The sequence below is a fragment of the Cavia porcellus genome, unplaced genomic scaffold (assembly GCF_034190915.1).
Source record: "Cavia porcellus strain 051 isolate PalLab524CR breed Dunkin Hartley unplaced genomic scaffold, mCavPor4.1 scaffold_1, whole genome shotgun sequence".
Classification (NCBI taxonomy): domain Eukaryota; kingdom Metazoa; phylum Chordata; class Mammalia; order Rodentia; family Caviidae; genus Cavia; species Cavia porcellus.
In genome coordinates this window covers 201,920,230-201,939,453 of record NW_026947484.1, presented here as the reverse complement: position 1 = coordinate 201,939,453, position 19,224 = coordinate 201,920,230, and the positions used below count along the sequence as shown (strand labels likewise).

Below are 19,224 nucleotides of genomic sequence, written 5' to 3'. Positions count from 1 at the left end.
GCAGGACACAGATGGCACATCAGAACCTGCAGGGGAGACCCCTGGCCCAGGGGCACCGAGGAGGCAACAATGTGAATGGAAGGAGCCTGGAGAGCAGCACCCCATCCGTGCTGTGCTCTCTAAAAAAGTTTCTTAGTGCAGGCCTCGGGTGTGATGGCCCACCTACCTGCTAGAGGAAGAGACTGAGGTTCAGAGAAGTCAGGTCAGTGACCAGCTGGGATGAGCACAGAAACTTTGCTCCTGGCCACACGGGGTGGCACACACCTGTAATACCTGTACTCAGGAGGCTGAGGCAGGGGGGTCTCAGTGAGTTCAAGACCAGCTTGAGCTACATAGGGAGTCCAAGACCAACCTGAACTACACAGCAAGATCCTGTCTCCAAAAACCCAAACAATTTAAAGTAACTAAATAAAAACCTTGCTCCCAGGCAATCCAACAGGGTTGGGGCAGGGCTGGGGCAGGGCTGGGGCAGGGCAGAACAGCAGCACTGACACCACACCCTTCCTGGGGCACAGGTAAAGGCCTCGTCCTGCCCGCTGTGCTGGGCATCACCTTCGGCGCCTTCCTCATCGGGGCCCTGCTCACCGCTGCCCTGTGGTTCATCTACTCACACACGCGTGAGTATCCCGAACCCCCGCAATAAGTGCTCAGGGCCCCACTGCCACACGGGGCCTGGTGAAGCCTCTGAAGGGGGTGGGAAACCTCAGCCCCCCCCCCACCAGCTGGGACCCTCACCTCCAACCCTGCCCCTGCCCCCAGGTCCCCCCAGCAAACGGGAACCCGTGGTGGCGGTGGCTGCCCCGGCCTCCTCCGAGAGCAGCAGCACCAACCACAGCATTGGGAGCACCCAGAGCACCCCCTGCTCCACCAGCAGCATGGCATAGCACCTGGGCCAGAGCCTCCAGGGCCCCAGCCAGCCCTCACCGGGCAGGAGATGCTGTGCAGTGTCAGCTGGGACCCACTGGCCAGGAGCTTGCCCCAGGACCCCAGTGCCTCGATACCACCCCAGATGGAACACACCCTGCGCACCCACCCCTCCTGCCTGCCTCTGAGAGGCCAGCTGCCAACAGGGGCACCAGCCTGGAACAACTTGGGGGTCCCCCACCCCACTGCACAGAATCTCTAAACCCAGGGCTTCTAGGACCCAGCTGCCCAGGACCACACAGAGACCCCACTGCCCTGTGCGTTCACCTAGCTGTGGACCCTCGAGGCCCTGCCCTTTGAACCCAGACCCGGTGCTGAGGAGCCATACCAGCTGGGAGATGTGAACTCCAGTAGGACTCAGCTGCTGTCACCATCTGGGAAGACAAAGGCCCAGCCCAGAGCCAGCTGGACCTGATCCCTGCAATCTCCATTGGCATGACTTTGATGGAGAAATGGGTGCCCAGCCTGGGAGCCCCGAGGGCGATGTGGAGACCCCTTTCTGGCCAGCTGGAGGAGAGCGGCCAGGCCTCCTCGTCCTGGGCCCACCCCTTTATATGCATCGTCAATAAATCAGACATGAAACCAGGGCCAAGCTGGGCTGCGTGATGGGAGAGGGTCTTGGTGGGGAAGAAGAGTACGGCTCTGAGACCTCGGGACAGGTGTGACATGCTAACATACCATGTTTGGGTTAGATTACTCCTACTGCTTGCTCACTTGGTAGGATGCCCATGGGAGCAGGGATGTGACAAGCAAACACCAGAAGGCTGTGTCCGCACCAGCACAGCTTCAAATCAGGGCTCCAATAGCTCTTGTCTCCCACTAGGACCTGCCACTTACTGTGACTAGCTTTTGTGGCTTTTCCAAGCCAGCTACAGGTCCTGTAATGGTCCAATTCAGTAAGGTTGGGGCTAGGGATTTACCTCAGTGGCATAAGTGCCTGCCTTGCAAGTGCAAGTACGTGGTCGTGAGTTCAATCCCTGGTACCGGTAAAAATAAATAAATAAATAAAATAATTCAGCAAGGTCTGCAAAGCAATGTTTAGGTGTGTGGCCAACAGCCCTGGGCCGTCTTCTCATGTCACAGCCGGGCCACCTGAAGCTCTGTGGGAGGGATTTGTCCTAGGCCACATACCCAAGGCTCACTGCCCATTCTAGTTCCCAGACTTCCTGTACCCCCAAACCCTCACTGTCTGATTGAGGGCAAAGAGATGAAGATCAATCAAAGGTTTTGCCATTTCTTTAAAAATAAAATTAAAAGGCTTTAATTCACTGCAGCTATGCAGTCCCCAGGGTGCCCCAAGCAGGAGCCTCTTTTCCCAGAAGGCACTGGGAAGAGGAAATCTATCACCAGCACATGGCAGGACCCTGAGCCCAGTCAGGTAGGAAGCGCCCACTGTCTGAGCTGGGAGGAAGGCAAGGCCAAGGCACAGGGCTCAGAGGTGGCGCCCTCTTCTACCCCAGTCCGTGACCCAGCCTGGCAGACTCAGAAGTACAAACCAAAAGGCACCTGGCATGAGTTCACAGTGAGAAGGCAGGGAGGGTACGGGGGCTGCCACCTCCCACCCCACCTGTGGCCTCGGCTACTGGGACAAGGAGGGCTCCAGCAGCTTAAGGACGCTGCCCACCAAGTGCAGGCTGCCAGTGACCAGCACGTGAATGGCGCCAGCCTCCTGGAGGACGCTGGCCCCGCTGCTGGCCGTGGGGTGGGCAAGGAGGCCCCTTAAGGGGCTGGGTGGCTGGAAGATAGGGTCCCGGCCTTGGGTGATCCACTGTAGGGCATGTGAGACACAACTGAAGACGAGGGAGCTGGCACTGCAGGGGTGGGGCGTCAGCAGCAGGGGCGCAGGCCCACCAGGCTGCGGGGGGCTCTGGAGGGTGGAGCTGGCCTCCTGCTCGTCCAGGCGGCTCCAGTGCTGCTGGTGCTCCAAGCAGCGGATCAGCACCTGGTCCAGCGTCACCATGAAGTTCTGCTGGTCTGCAATGGGTGGGTCAACCACAGGGGCAGGGGACAAGCAAGGAAAAGGGCTGCTCACTGGGCCTTTCCACACCAGTGCCAACAGCCTCTCTCCCAAGTCCCCACAGTGGACACAAGGAGAAAACTGAGGCTCAGACAAGTTTAACTGTTGCCCAAGGTCTGGGAAGCACAGCCAGACCACACTGTCCTCAGCTGTGAGCTGGGTATCCAGGTGGTCTTATTATTCCTGGGGGGCTGGTTCATATAAGGCTTTCACTCAGAGACTTGTGCTCCTGAGGGCCGGCTGTAATCCCAGCACTCAGGAGGCTGAGGCAGGAGATCGCCCCAAGTGCAAGTCCAGCCTGGACCATGTCATGAGATCAAGGCCAGCCTGAACTACATACATGGTGAGACCCTGTCTCACAAAAACCACCACAAGTAAATACTCATTCCACAGCTCTGCCCAGATACCTGATGTGGGGACTGGAGATCTGTACTTTTAACACTATAAACTTTTTTTCTTTTGATATGATGCATGGCATAAATTTTACATTACAACTCATCACATACATATATATTCTGGAACAGAATCATCAGCAAACAGCATCTACCCTTACTCTGTAGTATGCACACTGGTATTTTCCATTCCACTCCACTTGTCTTTTTTTCTTTTTAGTAGTAAGAATTTAATCCAGGTCTTTGCATTAAGAGAGCTACATCCCCAGCTTTCTTATTTTTTATTTTGAGTTAGGGTCTTGCTAGGTCACTAGCTACCCAGGCTTGGGTCAAACTTGTGATCCTCTTGCCTCAGCCTCCCAAAGCGCTGGGATTACAGGCATACCTTACTATATCAACTCTATTTCATTTAAAGTAAATGCTGGCCGAATCTCACAAAATTGATTTCAATAACCATTTTTTAGGGGCTGGGAGTTTAGCTCAGCGGCGGAAGCGCCTGCCTTGCAAGCAGGCAGTCATGAGTTCGATCCCTGGTACCGATAAAAAAAACCATTTTTTAAAATCCTTTTTCACTACTGCACCTTCCTAGTAGAAAATTCAACATGTACAGAAGGGTATTTATACAATAAAACCAATCAGCATCCTAGGCCAGAGCTCCAGTTTGGAAGTCCCCACTTCCCTATCCCATCACCACAGAGCACCCACCTCAGGCCCCTCAGCCCCCTGGAAACCCCCAGAGGCCACGCCTGTCCCGCCTCACCTGCATTGCCTGAGGATGACACTTCTGTGAGGTTGGGGCAGAAGACAGCATAGTCAAACTGGCAAGGCTGGAAGGCCAAGGACTTGGGGTCAGGAGCCTCACAAGATGCCCCCCACCCTGCCTTCTAAACACCCCACGGTTCCCTCCCTGGACTAGAGCAATAGTGTAGCCCCCACCCCCACCTCAATGTACCCTGCCTGCCCTGTGTCCCGGTAGCAAAGATGCAGTTTTCACAGACGGGGGACAGAAGGCTGGGGGTTGGGGTACACTCACTTAAGGTTGCCCAGCAGAGGGTGACCCCCAAATCCATACTGGAGGAAAAAAGGGCTTAGCACAGGGTCAGGTTCTGGTATGAACAGCCTCAGCTTCCTGGTCTATGAAATGGAAATGATCCCCAGGAGCTACATCCACTCTCCAGCCTACATACAGCAGCCTCAGTTTCCCCACTCTGTAAAGGGCTTCTATGCCTTAAAGCTCTGGGACTCCTCTCGACACAGGTACCCCCAGGGGCAGCCACTCTCATGGGGCAGCAAGCCACGGCTAGGGAAAGGCCATGGCAAGCCTCTCCGTGAGTCAGCGTCACTCGTGGACTGTGGCATGAGAGACCCAGGAGGTGACACCCACATGGAAACCATATCATTTTCATTGTTTTCTTGGGTTGAGTTTTATTCTCTTTTGTTTTGTTTGATTATGTTAACTCTGATGGCATGACTGATGCTATTCAAAAGATGGCTAGACATACTATGGTAGCAATTTTGGATTTACTATTGGCTTATTTTGAAGTCCTTTAGTGCATTCACTGTTTTGTTTTTATTGTTTCTATTCTATTCTGTTCTGTTCTATTTTTACTATGTATGGAGGTGTCTGCAGCTATTTTGAAGACAACCAAAGGCATTATAGTAACTATTGTTGATTTTGCAAGGTTTTGAAGTCCTGCATCAACTATACTGGTTTTTTAAAATCTGTTTTATTCCGTTTTATTTTCCTTGGTTTTATCCTCTTTTAAAGAAAAAAAAAGCCCGGGGCTGGGGATTTAGCTCAGCGGCATAAGTGCCTGCCTTGCAAGCAGGCAGTCGTGAGTTCAATCCCTGGTACCGATAAAAACGAAAAAGACAAAAAAAGAAAAAAAAAACCCATCTCCTGTCCCTCGTGGACCAGTGGCTAACAGCACAGGCCACGTGGGCCTAGAACCCACACCTTTACCTGCCACGCTGTCCTCCCTAACCTGAGAATGTGGCCACGGCCAAAAGAGGACCAGGCTGCCCCAAGTGCCTGCTGCCTTACACCTACCCCTCCCCGCCCCATTCAGAGAGGGGGAGTCAGGCACCAGCTGGGAGCCACACAGCCAGGAGCAGGGCTGCCAGGCCAACTCCCTGCCGGGCTGAGGCCTCACCTGTAACAGCTTTAGCAGGGCCGCAGAGTCTCTGTCCCCAGTGGAATTGAAGAGCAACACCCGGACCTCAGGCCCACTGCACCAGGGGACAAGCAAGAGGGTCAGGGGACGCTGCCGTTTCCACCACTCAGGCCCCTCCCGGTAGACCCAGTCCCTCCCAGAGGACTCCACCCCCGTGTGATGCACACCTCAGGGACCTCTGGTGGCGCTGCAGCGCCTGGCGGAACCAGCGCACACAGGCCTGCATACTGCTGCTGGTATGAGCACCATCCAGGTACCAAGTGAGGGCCCCTCGCCGCAGCACCTGAGTCCGGCCCAGCCACTCCGTGTCCTGAAGCCCTAGGGAGCAGGCAAGGCAGTGCTGGGGGACTCTCTGTGGCCCAGCCCTCCACCCTGCACAAATCCAGAGCCTGCTGGCCACCAGGCCACCCATCACTGCAACTGAAGCTGATCTGGATCAGATCAGAGCTGAGGCTACCTTATCTGTGAAATCTGCCAGGCCACCCTGAGAGGGGGCTGTTGGCATATGCCATCCCATGTGACAGCTCCAGAGCCCTGAGTCACAGCTGCTCTGACAGCAGCCTGGCACACAGTGGGCACCAAGAAATCATCTGCTGAAGGTTCTCACGGCACCAGCACCTACTATGTGTGGGGCTGGAGAGAGTAAGAAACACGCGGCAGAGTCATGACCTCTAGTGACACTGGCAGGAATGGCTGTGCTCACAGCTGGGGCCTACACCACCCATCCTGCAGGCACCTTGCAGCAGACCCTGGCCATGGGTCCCACCATCATCTCATCTGGTACAGGGGGAACCAGGCATGAACAGATTCCGGAAGTCAAGGCCAGGGAGGTGTGGTGACCCTTAGCTACCACTCTGAATCACCCCCATGTCCCCCTCAGGAAACCCTGGAGAGGAAGGGGCGTCCCGGCTGGGCAGGTCCTACTCACCATGCCGCATGTGAGCTGTGGGCTGGAACACGGGGGCCAGAGGCAGCTGCAAGGGGATACTTAGCCCCGATGTCTTCAGTTCCCCAAGGTCTGTGGGGGGCAAGGCACAGTGTGCTCAGGGCCCTCCCCAAGCAGGCTTCCCACACACTGCCTGCCTGTAGCCCCCCGGCTACCCCCAGTGGCCACTCACCCCGGTGCTCCTGCCGTTGCAGCCAGCAGTTGGCCAGCTGCAGAGCCAGGGCTGCGTTGGACCTCTGGTGCTCGCCCTCCAGGCCCAGCATCAGCGGTGGCCCCCCTTCCTCCAGGGCTTCCAGAGGTGGGCATAGGTAAAGGGGGCACTGGGGACAGTGGACAGCGGCTCTCTGCTGAACTGCCACTGCCACCTTGGCCAAGGGACCCTCCCATCACTGCCTACCCACCAGAGCCTACTGTGCCCTGGTTCCAGAACCGAGATGGGCTTTCCACCCGTTCAAGGAGACTCACTGAAATCTGCTGGGCGCGCTCCCTCAGCACTGCCAGGGGACCTTCCAGCTGCTGCACCGTAAAGGCAGGGATGCCAGGCTGTGGGCAGGCCAGGAAGGGTGAGACCAGGGCAGCGAGAGGATCTCCACTCTCCCCTCTCCCACAAGCCTGGGTCTAGACTGTCCCTTAGCTTCTCACTGGTAATGTTTCAGTGAGGCCAGAGAGAGATTCAACTTTGCTGCAACCACAGTGTAAAGCAAAGACAGGAACCCAGACTGGGCCACACACAGTGGTACATGCCTGTCATCCAGCACTGATGAGGCTGAGGCAGAAGGATCACCGTGAGTTCAAGGTTAGCCTGAATTACTTAGCAAGACTGTCTCAGAGAACAAGAGCAAAATCAAATCAAACCAAAAAGAACTTTGGCTAGGCTGATGGCCAGGACTTCAGGACCTCATCCTGAGCACAAAAATGGCTCTGCCCCCACATAAGGCCTCCTGTTCCCTCCCTTCCCCAGCCTGCTCGGTCACCTTAAAGATGCCTCCTTTCTGCCATGCAATCTTTTCCACTGTGTCCCCTAGAAGGCTGGTGTGGTCCATGCCAAGAGAAGACACTCCGCACACTACAGGCTTCCTGTAGATGACAGAAGACCACGGTGTCCTCACCTTGAACCACCAGGCAGCAGGTCAAGCCAGGCGCCTGCTCCCTCCCTGTCCCCAGGCAGCTGCACTGACCTGATGATGTTGGTGGAGTCATAAGCCCCACCTATACCAACTTCTACCACCGCCAGGTCCACCTGCAAGAAACCAGATGGCATAGCGGGGAAGGGATGGATGCCTGGGTGCCATCCAGGAGTGGGAGCCCCCTGGCTTCTGAGCTGCCATCCCAAGAGGCAGGGTGGGGAGTGGGTATGCTATGCACCTTCTCTTGGAGGAAGACGTGGAAGGCCATGAGCGTGAGGAAGCGGAAATAGGCGGGCATGGACACACAGCTGTCATCCTGTGACACGGGAGCACATCAGGGCTGGAAGCCCCTGGACTGGTGCCTGCAGCAGCCCTCCCCGCCCCACCCACCAGCCTGCAGCACACACACCTGGGTCTCCTCCAGCCGGTGATAAAGGCGCCAGAAGTGCGTGGTGAAAAGCTCACGGCTGATAGGCTGCCCGTTGATACGGATCCGCTCACGCACCTGCACCAGGTGGGGAGAGCTGCCGGGAGACCTGGGGTCGTCAGGACTCCCACCCAGAGCCCCTGCTGAAATCCCTCCTGAGGTTCCCTGAACCATCAAGAGAGATCCTCTACCCTGTCTTATTGGACCCACAGAATGAGCAGGGGTGCCACTGGCCTCTGAGTCTTGCCTGCCTTCCCTGCATCACCTGGCTCGTACCTCCTCAATGTGCAGGTCTTGACTAAGAAACTCCCTCCTAGCCAGGTGTGGTGGTGCACACCTGTAATCCTAGCATTCAGGAGGCTGAGGCAGGAGGATCACTTACATACTGAGTTCAAGACCAGCCTAAACTATGTAGTGAGACCCTGTCTCAAAAAAAAAATAGAACAAACCTATCATGGTACCTAGGAAGCAGAAAAAAAAAAAAAAAAAATAGAACAAACCCAGAAACTCTCCTCCAAAAAGGAGGAAAGACTCTCAGCCCTGAAATTAAATTAAACAGCATGTTCTTGATCTCCAAGAGCTCCCTGCTTTTCCTACCATAGTGTTAGTTACTCTGCTAACATCCACCCACAATGCCCACCTGTCTTTCAGTCCTTAAGATAAAAGTCCCTCGTGCTGATTCAAACCAAATCCCTGGGCTGGACATAAGGCCACACGTGCCCAAGTCAGCAAGTAGGATATTTTACAAATAAATTGTTTTAAAAGACAGATTATTGTTTTAGAGTCATGAATTTGAGACAGGGTCTCGCTGTGTAGTTCAGGCTAGCCTTGAATTCTATGGAGCCCAGGCTGGCCTCAAACTCTTGGCAATCCTCCTGCCTCAGCCTCCTGAGTGCTGGGATGACAGGCATGGGCCACCACACCGGGCACATAATAATCTTTCAGTCAGTGACAGATCACGTGTGTGACAGTGGTCCTGTAAAATTATGCCACCTAGTGACATCATAGACATCTGTGGGTACATCAGCTTCTTCTGGGCTAGTCACACAACAAAATCACATAAATGGGGCCAGGGATTTAGCTCAATGACTCAAGAGTGTGCCTGGAAAGCATGAGGTCATGAGGTTGCTCCCAGATTAAAAAAGAAAAAGAAAAATCACATAAGGACACATTTCTCAGAATGCCATTAAGCAGCACAAGGCTAGATTTGAATCCTTGAAGATCCTCCCTTATGGACTCCTTCTCTTGGTTTATCTTAAAGAACTACTGGGGTAAAATGCACTGGCTTGAGATGTTCCGAGGTGGTTTTGGATGCTTACAGAGCTGGGCTAATCCACCTAGTGAAATACAGACCGGTGATGCGGCCCAGAGGTAGGGCACTTGCCACGCATGTATGAGGCCTGGGGTTTGCGCCTCACTTCTTTTTTTTTTTTTAATTTTTTATTGGTACCAGGGATCCAACTCATGACCGCCTGCTTGCAAGGCAGGTGCTTAGGCCGCTGAGCTAAATCCCCAGCCCCTTGCTCCTCACTTCTGCATTGTCAAAAAATCTTTGAAAAGCCGGATGTGGACACGCATGCCTGCAATCCCAGCACTTTAGGAGGCTGAGGTAAGAGGATCACAAATTCAAGCCCAGCATGGGCAATTTAGCGATGTGACCACACGCTGTTTAAGAAAAAACTCTTTCAGGGGCTGGGGGTTTAGCTCAGCGGCATAAGCGCCTGCCTTGCAAGCTGGCAGTCGTGAGTTCGATCCCTGGTACCAATAAAAACAAAAAACACCAAAAAATAAATAAATAAAAGAAAAGAAAAATCTCTTTTCATGTTCAACAAGGGTTGGAGGGGCTGGGAGTGTAGTTCAGCAGCACAGTGCCTGCCTGGCAAGCACCAGGTCCCAAGTTGGAGTTACAGTTCCACAAAAAAAAGGGTTGGGATGTAGTTTAGGGCTGAGTTTAGCAGGGTGAGGTGGCACACGCCTGTAATTCCAGCACTCAGGAGGCAAAGATAGAAGGATTGCTTCAAATTCAAGGTCAGCCTGGGCTGCAAAGTGAATTCAAGGCCAGCCTGAACTGCACAGCAAAATCTTGCCTCAAAAAAAGGGGGGGGAGGGGCACTGGGGATTTAGCACAGTGGCATAAGTACCTGCCATGCAAGTGCACAGTCATGAGTTCGATCCCCGGTACCAAAAAAAAAAAAAAGCCAACAATCTTAAATACTCCTGCCAGGTGTGGTGGCACATGCCTGTAATCCCAGCACTTTGGAGGCTGAGGCAGGAAAATCAAAGTGACTTCAAGGCCAGCCTACACTACATAGTGAGATCCTGTCTCAAAAAACAAAAAAAAATCTTAATGTTCCAACATTAAGGAGTAAATCCAGCGGAAACAACCATCAGGTTGATCCCTTGGCTTTAAAGTGACCAGCAGAGCCTTAACTAAGGCTGGCAGAACTCTGCAGGCTCCCCCTGGAGACCTTGCAATGAGCACCACAAATTACTTTTATCTTTTTTTATTATTTTTTTGAGACAGGGTCTTGTGGCTCAAACTGGCCTTGAACTCACAGCAATCCTCCTGCCTCAGCCTCAGTGCTGGGATTAAAGGTACACACCACCATACCAGGCTTTACCTTCACTTTTAAGCCCTGAAAAGCCAGGTTTCTGCTCTTTACAACAAAGAGCATTCTAACTGGTAACATGTCTGTGGAGCTTAAATATTATATCTGGAATCTAAATTAATAAAAAGACATCTGACTATTCCAACCACATATTTAGGTTATACACTCATGTTACAGTCACCATTGCAGTACTTTTTTGTTTTGAAAACTAAGGACTGCTATCAACTTGGGCAGGTATGTTTGTTGAGTGAATAAACTCTGCAGAGAGTCACATGGCTGGCTTCTTGGAATGGCCTCAGGTCACAGTTCCCCAGAGAGCTCAGAACACATCCCCCCACCAACTAACTCAGTACCTAAAGAATCCAGTCTTCAGGCCATAATTCCGCAGGATGCGCTCAGTGAAGGCACAGGTGGAACCCTGTAGGGGAAAGGCACAGTGTGGGCAGGTCCTACCCTTCAGCCCACCCAGTGGACCTGAGCCCTGGTCCTGCCCCTCACCTTCCCCTTAGTCCCAGTGACATGAATGATGTTCAGCTGGTCCAAATCCTCCACCTGGGACAGAGAGACAAACCCAGTTCAGGCACAAGACTCAGACAGACGAAGATGTGGGGAGTCGCGGCCCCTCCCTTTCTTACCTGCACCCCACTCCTTGCAAGGAACAGCTCCATGGCTTCCATCTGTTTCTGGGGGTCCCCTCTCTGCTGCTTCGCCTGCTCCAGGTAGCTGGCGTTGGTCTGCAGGGTGTTGAGCTTGCGTACAGCATCCTGCAAACACCAGAGTGGCCAGTTAGCTCAGGGCCGGAGGCACTCAGCACACCAGGGGCCAGGCTAGCCCACCAGGCCTGCTATTGCAGCCCTGATGCATAACCTGCAGGGTGAGCACTGGGGAGGGAGCATGGCATCTTTCCAGCTCTGATAAGGATAGGAGCTGGGAGCAGTTCAGCCCCACCCCAGGAGTGCCAGGCAAGGAGGTGGCAGAACTAAGCAAGTTAGTGCTGCTTCTGGCTCGGGCCTCTGGCTGTACTCCCTGAGTCTTTGCCCTCATTCCCTCCACCAACATGCCAGGCCCTGACTGGCTTGGACCAGAACCATGGAAAGCTGAACACTTAGAATTGTGGGATCCAGGGGGGCTGTCATACCCAAGCCTCACAATCAGGGGTTCCACATTCTGACCTCGTGGAGAACAGTTGATTGAAGTAAAGAGAGGAAGAGGTGGAAGCTCAGAGGGAGGACTGTGTGCCCAGGACTGCCAGCCAGAAGAGGCTGGTGGATACAGCCTCAGGAGACGCCAGCTGGGCTGGCGAGAGTGAAGGGCTTGCTTCGCCTAGGACATGGGCCCCATTTCGCTGGCCCTCAGGGCCTCTCGGGTGGTTGGAAGTCCTAATCCCCATGCCCCTCGAACTGGGGACACCTGCCTGGCTGGTAGTAGGCTCTGGCCTCTAGCGACTGGCGCCTGGCACAGCAGCGGCAGACCTCTGTTCTCCAGACTCCGGCCCACTCCTCAATCCCAGGCATTCAGATCCTTAGTCCTCTGAAAGCTGGGGCGGGCTCCACCCCAGATCTATATCCCCAGATCTCTGGAGCGTGAACTCCGAATTCCTTCCTCTCTTCTCTCAGCCGCGCACTGCTGGGAGCACTCTCCGTGGTCACCGAGTCTGGATCTTTCTCGAGTCTCCTATCACCAGTGCGGGTCACAACAGCCTGATTCCGGGCCCAACTTCCTAATCTCTGTCCCCACCCTCTGTCTCCAGGATGTTCCCCCTCGCCTCATTCTCTGGTCCGAGTCTCCAGGTTCCCCCTAGAGCTGGTGGAGCCCGGATGCTGTGCGCCCAGGCCCGCCCCACGTGTCGCGCACAACCGCCGGCCGCCCCATGAGTACCTGATACTCCATGCCTGGCTCCCGCGGTGCTGGGCACGCGCTCAGCCCCCGCCGCCCGGAGACCTCGGTCTTTGCACCGCGCATAGAAACAGCTACCAGGGACAGGGCAGCGCGCAGGTGGCTCCGAGCCTTCGACATACTCCCTAGGCGGCGGGGAGCTCGGCCGGAGGGTGGTGCCCGCTAGCCCCGCCTCCCTGGGCCCCGCCCCTATCTCGGCACGCCCCTGCCCTCCACCAACCAGCGCCGCCCGGGACACACTCATCGCACCAATCAGAGCCGGCGCCTTCCTGGGGCCCATCTTTGTGAGGGGCACGTAGCGGGGCAGCCATACGGTACCGCCCCACTAGTAGGGGGCGCGCTTTTGGGAACTACTCGCTTTTAAAAGGACACGCACTCTCTTTCCGTCGCCATCCTCCCTGCAAACCTGATGTCTGTTCAAAAATAGCCGAGCGTAGTCAGCATCCGTCAGGCCTGAACTAGCCTGAGCCAGGATAGCATGACTGAGCTGGCTGGCTTAAGGAGGTGGCGACATCGCAGCTGAGACTTGTGGGGTGCCACCAGAAGCTTCCAACCTGAGGGAGGAAACTTCTAAACTAAGAGAGGAAAACAATGAATGCCCAGAGAGAAGTGGGCACTCCGGGAACTGATTCCACCTGGCTGCTCTCTACCGCAAGGATGCTGGCTGCAGCAGGCCCTGTAGCCCGGAAGGAATCTGGATTAAATGTGGCTGACATTAACAACGCTTTGTGGAGGAAAACCATGACCACAGTGGCACTTTGGAAGCTCCCTGGGGTTGCTGCTGTGTGGTCAATAGATCTGAGGTCACCTTGGGGACCAGAACGGTCTGTTTCCTACCAGTGGGGTTCCATTTGGGCTAGCGTGAAAAGGGAGCCCAGAGAAATCTTTGTGACAGTAGAGGCCCCAAAGTAAGACAGAGGTACTGTAAGCCTGGTAGGGAAAAACCCACAGAAAACTAACGCGGTTTCAATACTGCTCTTTCTCTTCCCTGCACTGGCAAGTCTGAGGTTGTCTGAAGAGCTGGGCGCAGGGCACAGGCCTGTAATGTCAGCACTAGGGAGGCTGCTGCGGGAGACTTTGGAGTTCTAGGCCAGCCAGGTGTCCATAGTGAGACCCTATCTCTAAAATATAAAAAATGCCAAGAAAATATTAAGTAGTTTGATTTCTAAATAAACAACTGTCCCTAGTGGAATTCTGCCATTTGCACATTGGTGAGTGCCCTGAACTGGCTCCCATAGATGATAGATGTTTTCATCTCTTGGTTTCCATTTTTTTAACTGTTCCGACTTTCTATGCCCATACAAGTGCATATCATGTAATAGCTGCATACATGATTGTGAAGAAGCTTTGGATGTCTTTGTCTTTTGTTTACTCACCAGTTCTACACACACACACTTCCTTCATGGGTAATCTGAGTGTGCGTCCTGTCATTTTCTTTTTTTTTTCTTTTGGTATCAGGGATGAAACTCACAACTTGTGCTTGCCCAGCAAGCGCTTATGCCCCTGAGCTAAACCCCTGGCCCTGTGCTGACATTTTTTTTTTAACTTTTTATCGGTAAAAAAAATAAAAAAAACTTTTTATCAGTACCGGGGATCAAACTCATGACCGCCTGCTTGCAAGGCAGGTGCTTATGCCGCTGAGCTAAATCCCCAGCCCCTGTGCTGTCATTTTCTACACTGGCGGAATCACAGACTCAGCTAGACAGCTATCAAGTTAATTTTTTTTTTTAAATTGGTACCAGGGATTGAACTCACGACTGCCTGCTTGCAAGGCAGGAGCTTATGCCGCTGAGCCAAGTCCCCAACCCCATCAAGTTAATTTCAAGTAACAGTATTTTCTGCATCTTAACTTTGTTACTCAGCTATGTTAAACCGAGTACGGTGGCTACACATCGGTAATCCTAGCACTCGTGAGGCTGAGGCAGGAAGATCAACTTGAGTTTGAGACCAGTCTAGGCTACATAGGGAGACCCTGATTCAAAAAACCAAAAAGGACCTTCTAGACATTCACTTAGGAAACTCAGGTAGCATCCTCTCTGCAGACAGGAATGTGCTGTGCACTCTTGGGCAGTTGCTCACTCTGTCCTCACAGGGACCGTATGATATGGTATCAGTATTGTCACCATCCCGCATTACAGGTAAGGGCGCTGCTGAGGCACAGAGGAGTAAAGCAATGTGCACAGCTCACAAAATCAGCATCTGAACTCTGGCCCCAGTCCTTACTCCCAGCCTCCACCCTGCCCTCTGAGGGTGCCACGAGTTCAAGGTCTTTATTTTTTTTTTTTTAATGTTTAATTCTGTTTTTGTTTTGTTTTTTTGTACTGGGAATTGAACTCACGACCTGGTGCTCTGTTACACAGGTGCTCTGCTGCTGAGCTAAATCCCCAGTCGTGCCCCCCCCCCAAGATCAAGGTCTTTAATGGCTGCCTAGTCCTGGGGCTCTATTTCCTTTTCATACTCACAGATGGCAAGACATGGATAGATAGTGAGCCTGTGTTGTACTTTCTCTGTATAACTTTTGGGTGGTGCTGAGGTCTGAACTCAAGGCCTTAAACTGAGCTAGCTACACTGCAGTCCTTTTGTTTTTTCAGACAGAGTCTCACCAAGTTACTCTCCTGTCTCAGCCTTCCAGAGTGCTGGAATGCAGGTATGCACCACCACACACAGCCCCTATTTTTGGCTTTCTTCTATGGAGTTGAGGATCCAAACTAGGGCCTCATACATTCTAGGTAAGAGCTCTACCACCAAGCACAGCCAAAAACCTCTACAGCCCTTTATACCCAGAACCTCACCATGAACCATGAGCTGACCCACTGGCATTTTTTTTCTTTTGTGGTACCAACTAAGCTGACTTCCTTTTGTGTTTCTCTTTTTAAGATGGGAAGTTGTTAAATTGTCCAGGATAGCCATGAATCTGCAGTCTTCCTGCCTCAGCCTCCCGAGTGCTAGGTTGACAGATTCACAGCACTGTGCCACACTTTGGTTTTTTTGAGGCTGCATGGTGCTCCATAGCATGGAACTACTATTGTGTATTGGGCCGGTCTCCCGGCAAAGGATGTTTAGGTGGTTTCTAGTCTTCTGCCATCACAAGCAGTGCTGTGCCTAGTGATATTTTACTGATCATTTCTCCCAATGTGAGCACAGTCTGAGAAACAATTCCAAGAAGTACAACTGTGGGTCAAAGGCAAGTGGCATTCGACATTTTTATGCTAGTTTTCACACTGCTCCTAAGAAATGTGGTCCCAGCTTCTCCCTTCCCATAGGGCGAGGCCAGCATTTCCTCTGTGCCTCCCACCCAGGCTGGGCTGCCCATGAACGGTGGGTTCTCAGGGCTGTTACTATAAAGGAGGCAGAGTACTTTCTTTCCCTTGTTTTGCTTTGCTTTGTTTCATTTTGTTCTTTTTTTTTTTTTTTTTTTTTTTTTGTCTTTTTTTCATTTTTATCAGTACCAGGGATCGAACTCACAACTGCCTGCTTGCAAGGCAGGTACTTATGCCGCTGAGCTAAATCCCCAGCCCCTTCATTTTGTTCTTGAGATGAGGTCCCACTAAAGCTCAGGCTGGCCTTAAACTCACTATGGAGTCTAAACTGGCTTCAAACTCCCAGTGATCCTCCTGCCTCAGCCTCCCCAAAGCTAGGCTTAAACTAACCCAACTTACTGTTTCTTATATTTAAAAGCCATCTGTGTTTCCTTTACTGTCCACTCACCTACTTTGTATAATAGCTGCATACTAGAGAAGCCACAGATGTTTGTAGAAGGAAACAGAAGTATAAAGGTGCATACCCATAATCCCAGCACTCTGGGAGGCTGAGACAAGAAGATCTCAAGTTCAAGTCCAGCTAGGATAATTTAGAGACTAAGTGAGGCCCTATGTCACGATTTTAAAAAATAAAAATTATTAAAAGGGCTGGGAATGTAGGTCTGTGAAAGCCCTGGGTTCAATCTCCAGTACCATACAAAATATAAGAGAAAAGCAAAGACAAAAAAAAAATCAAAGGCACTTTCTTCATACGCCTGCCAGGGAATGGCTCAGCTGTGGAGGCAAATGCATCCTGCTGTCTATCTCAGGAAGACAACAGGAATAAAGTCATTGTCATGAAAGAACAGGAAACAAAGTAAGGGGGCGGAGCCCAGGTGAGCGTGGAGGAGTGATGGAGGCTAAGGACCCTACTTTACCCCTACCTTCCCAAAAGAAGGGGAGCTGCTCATTCATCCACCATCATCTGGTGAGAAACCAGCACTGTGCTGGGCCCTGGGTTGGATGCCAGGGCTCTGCGGGGAGAGGCGATGAGGTTGGTTGTACTCAGCCCAGAACAGGGGCTGAGAGGTAACCAAGGAAGGAAACCGAAGCAGGGGTGGTTATGCTGTCCACTTGTAATCCCAAACACTGGCGAGGCTGAGACAGGAGGATCGCCATGAGTTCGAGGCCAGTGTGGGCAAAGGTCTTTGACAATTGTGGCAACATCCACTCATGATAAAAACCCTCAAGAAAGTCAGTGCAGAAGGCCTCATCTCATTTTGATAGGAGACATTTGACAGCCGAATGCCAACATCATATTAAATGGGGAAAAAGTGAAAACCTCTCCTCTAAAATAAAGAACAACTGCCAGGTGTGGTGGTGCACCTGTCAGCCCAGCACTCAAAAGGCTGAGGCAGGAGGACTGCACGAGTTTGAGACCAGCCTGAGTTCCACAGCCAGACCCTGTCTCAAAGGACCAAAATAAACAATAAAATGTGGGATTGTTTCTTCAGTTTGCTGTCTCATCTTCCCAGCACCCTGCTTCCCTGCCTAGTGCCAGCCTGGACCCCCATCAACAGGAGAGGAAACTAAGGACCAGAGCGGAATCCCTCGCTAAGGTCCCCAGCTAGTAAACAGCAGAACAAGGACTTGGAGCAACCCAGGGCCGACTGATTTCAAGCAGCTACTGATTTCTCTCTTTAGACCAAAGTTGGAAGTTCCTGGCTAGCATTTTAATTTGTGGTGTGGGCTCTTTCATTTCTTTTTGAGACAGGATCTCACTAATTTGTTAAGTTTCCCAAACTGGACTGAAACTTGGAACCTTCCAGAGTGCTGGGATTACAGGCCAGTGCAGGCTGGCTTTCAACCTAGATTTTCCTAAATAACACTTAAACATCTGCATTGCGCTGATGCTGTAACATGGGCATCTTCAAGGAAGGCTGTGTCCAGAGCCCCATTCCTCAGCAGTGACAAGGCCAAATAGCCAGGGTGGCTTAATCACGCACAGGGTCAGGCTCCATGCCCAGGCCATTCCTGGCCCCTGCCCTAGCCTGGCACGGGCCTTGTTAGGTGACTGGAGTTGTTTGACCGAGCATGCTCTGTACTTAAACAGGCTCTTGCTTCAGCCAGAGGCTCTGCTGCTGGTGAGGGGCCCCATGAGATGCCACTGCCCCCTGACCCCAGGGAGGCCCTGACTGCAAAATAACCCACTAAGTGACCCTGGGCAAGTCCCCTTATTCCTCCAGGGCTCCAGTCTCTAAGGTAAGGATGCCTGCCAGACCGCAGAGAACACCCTGCCTCCACTGCCAGCAGGTTAGGCAGGCATCCAGGGGTCTGAGAAGTACCCGGAGCTCTGATACCATTTCAAAGAGACTGGTCCTGTGGTGCCTTCCTACAGGAGGCTGGGCCATGTAAGTCCTCTACCCATAAGTGGATCCCCCCAGGGACCTGCCCCCACCAACTCCCAGTCAGAGATGGTCTCCCCTGGCTGAGGTCCAGGCCCCTCACTTTGCCGAGCCCCTGTCCTCCTCTGTCCAGCTGTCCCCACCTCTGAGCATGTGCTGTAACTGACTGAAGAGGTGCTGGGCCCAGGACCTTCAGCCAGGTTCCCCTGGGAGTGGAGTTTAGAATCTCCAAAGGCTGGGCCTGAGTCCCAGGCCCTAGGCCCCAAGGGATGTTTACACCCCTCAGGCTCCCTAAGAAACTTCTGCATAGTGGCGCACACCTGTGGGAAGCTGAGGCAGGAGGATCACTGAGAGTTCAAGGCCAGCGTGGGCAAGTTCAACCACAGTAAGCAAGACCTGGTCTCAAACAACAAATCAAAAAGTGAGAGCCTTAGTGAGCCAGGTGACTTGCCCAGGACTGCAGGGCTCTCCTACCTGGAAGGAGGCCATGGTAGCTGCCAAAGCACAGCCGGGTGGCACTTGCCGCTGCATGCTCGCTGCCCACCACTTCTCAGCCACTGAGAACACAGGCAGGGACCTGGAGCCCTTTCAACCCTGGTTTCACCTCCACCAAGCCAGCTCTGCCTGCTGGGATGAAGCTGGGGACTCCCTGTTCTCCTCTGCTGGGACTGGAGACAGAAGTTGGGGGAAGAGGTTTACCTGATAGGTTCGCATCCCCATTCCAGGACCAGCCCAGGGACCTCCCCCAGGCCTGGCAGGTATCCTGACCCCAGGGCTACTCAGAATGGCCCTGGAGTTAAATAACAACGGGACAGGGACAGGACAGGACAGAGGTCAAAGGTAAACAGGGCGGGGTGGAAAGGGATGGGCCTGGGAGACTTCAACCTTTTGTGGGATTTAGGATTTATCATTTATTTCTCTACCTTCTCACATAGCAGGGTGTGGTGGTGCACACCTGAAATTCAGGCACTCAGCAGGCTGAGGCAAAGACGGAAGTATCATGAATTTGAAACCAGGCTGGGCTACAGTGAGTGAGTTTAAACCCTAAATTACATAGCTGAGACCTTG

At 52.9% G+C, this 19,224-nt stretch overlaps 2 protein-coding genes across 9 annotated transcripts in view; one reads left to right on the top strand and one right to left on the bottom strand.

The window, feature by feature from the left end:
- Eng (endoglin) overlaps positions 1-1,511 on the top strand; it is a 31,994-nt gene extending 30,483 nt beyond the window's left edge. For both annotated transcript variants that reach the window (XM_005004013.4, XM_005004012.4), the window contains exons 14-15: positions 516-617; positions 760-1,511. In XM_005004013.4, the coding sequence (XP_005004070.2) occupies positions 516-617; positions 760-884 (227 nt within the window). In that variant the 3' untranslated portion in view covers positions 885-1,511. The remainder of the gene's footprint in view (positions 1-515; positions 618-759) is intronic.
- A 646-nt stretch (positions 1,512-2,157) lies between these two features.
- On the bottom strand, positions 2,158-18,885 carry Fpgs (folylpolyglutamate synthase). Of its 7 annotated transcripts, none has more exons than XM_013153453.3 (15): positions 18,856-18,885; positions 11,252-11,380; positions 11,115-11,168; positions 10,970-11,034; positions 7,990-8,104; positions 7,819-7,896; positions 7,632-7,693; positions 7,428-7,530; positions 6,919-6,996; positions 6,626-6,773; positions 6,436-6,525; positions 5,675-5,825; positions 5,487-5,562; positions 4,094-4,160; positions 2,158-2,898 (listed from the first exon to the last, which is right to left on the bottom strand). In XM_013153453.3, the coding sequence occupies exons 1-15, from the start codon at positions 18,874-18,876 to the stop codon at positions 2,504-2,506; spliced, it is 1,632 nt and encodes a 543-aa protein (XP_013008907.1). In that variant the 5' UTR covers positions 18,877-18,885; the 3' UTR covers positions 2,158-2,503. The 7 variants fall into 7 exon arrangements, with proteins under 7 accessions (XP_013008907.1, XP_013008906.1, XP_003470799.1 ...); XM_013153452.2 differs by lacking the exon at positions 18,856-18,885 and adding an exon at positions 18,631-18,827; XM_003470751.5 differs by lacking the exon at positions 18,856-18,885 and adding an exon at positions 12,495-12,692.
- Between the last annotated feature and the right edge of the window lie 339 nt (positions 18,886-19,224).

What these genes read in the sequence shown, in the direction of transcription:
- Fpgs (XM_003470751.5), bottom strand. Translation starts at nt 12,632, where the DNA reads ATGTCGAAGGCTCGGAGCCACCTGCGCGCTGCCCTGTCCCTGGTAGCT. An exon ending in AGCGCGCCCAGCAGATTTCA is followed by an intron (nt 6,774 to 6,918) that starts GTGAGTCTCCTT and finishes CACTGTCCCCAG; the next exon opens with TGCCCCCTTTACCTATGCCC. An exon ending in CGCCACCAGAGGTCCCTGAG is followed by an intron (nt 5,563 to 5,674) that starts GTGTGCATCACA and finishes CCCCTGGTGCAG; the next exon opens with TGGGCCTGAGGTCCGGGTGT.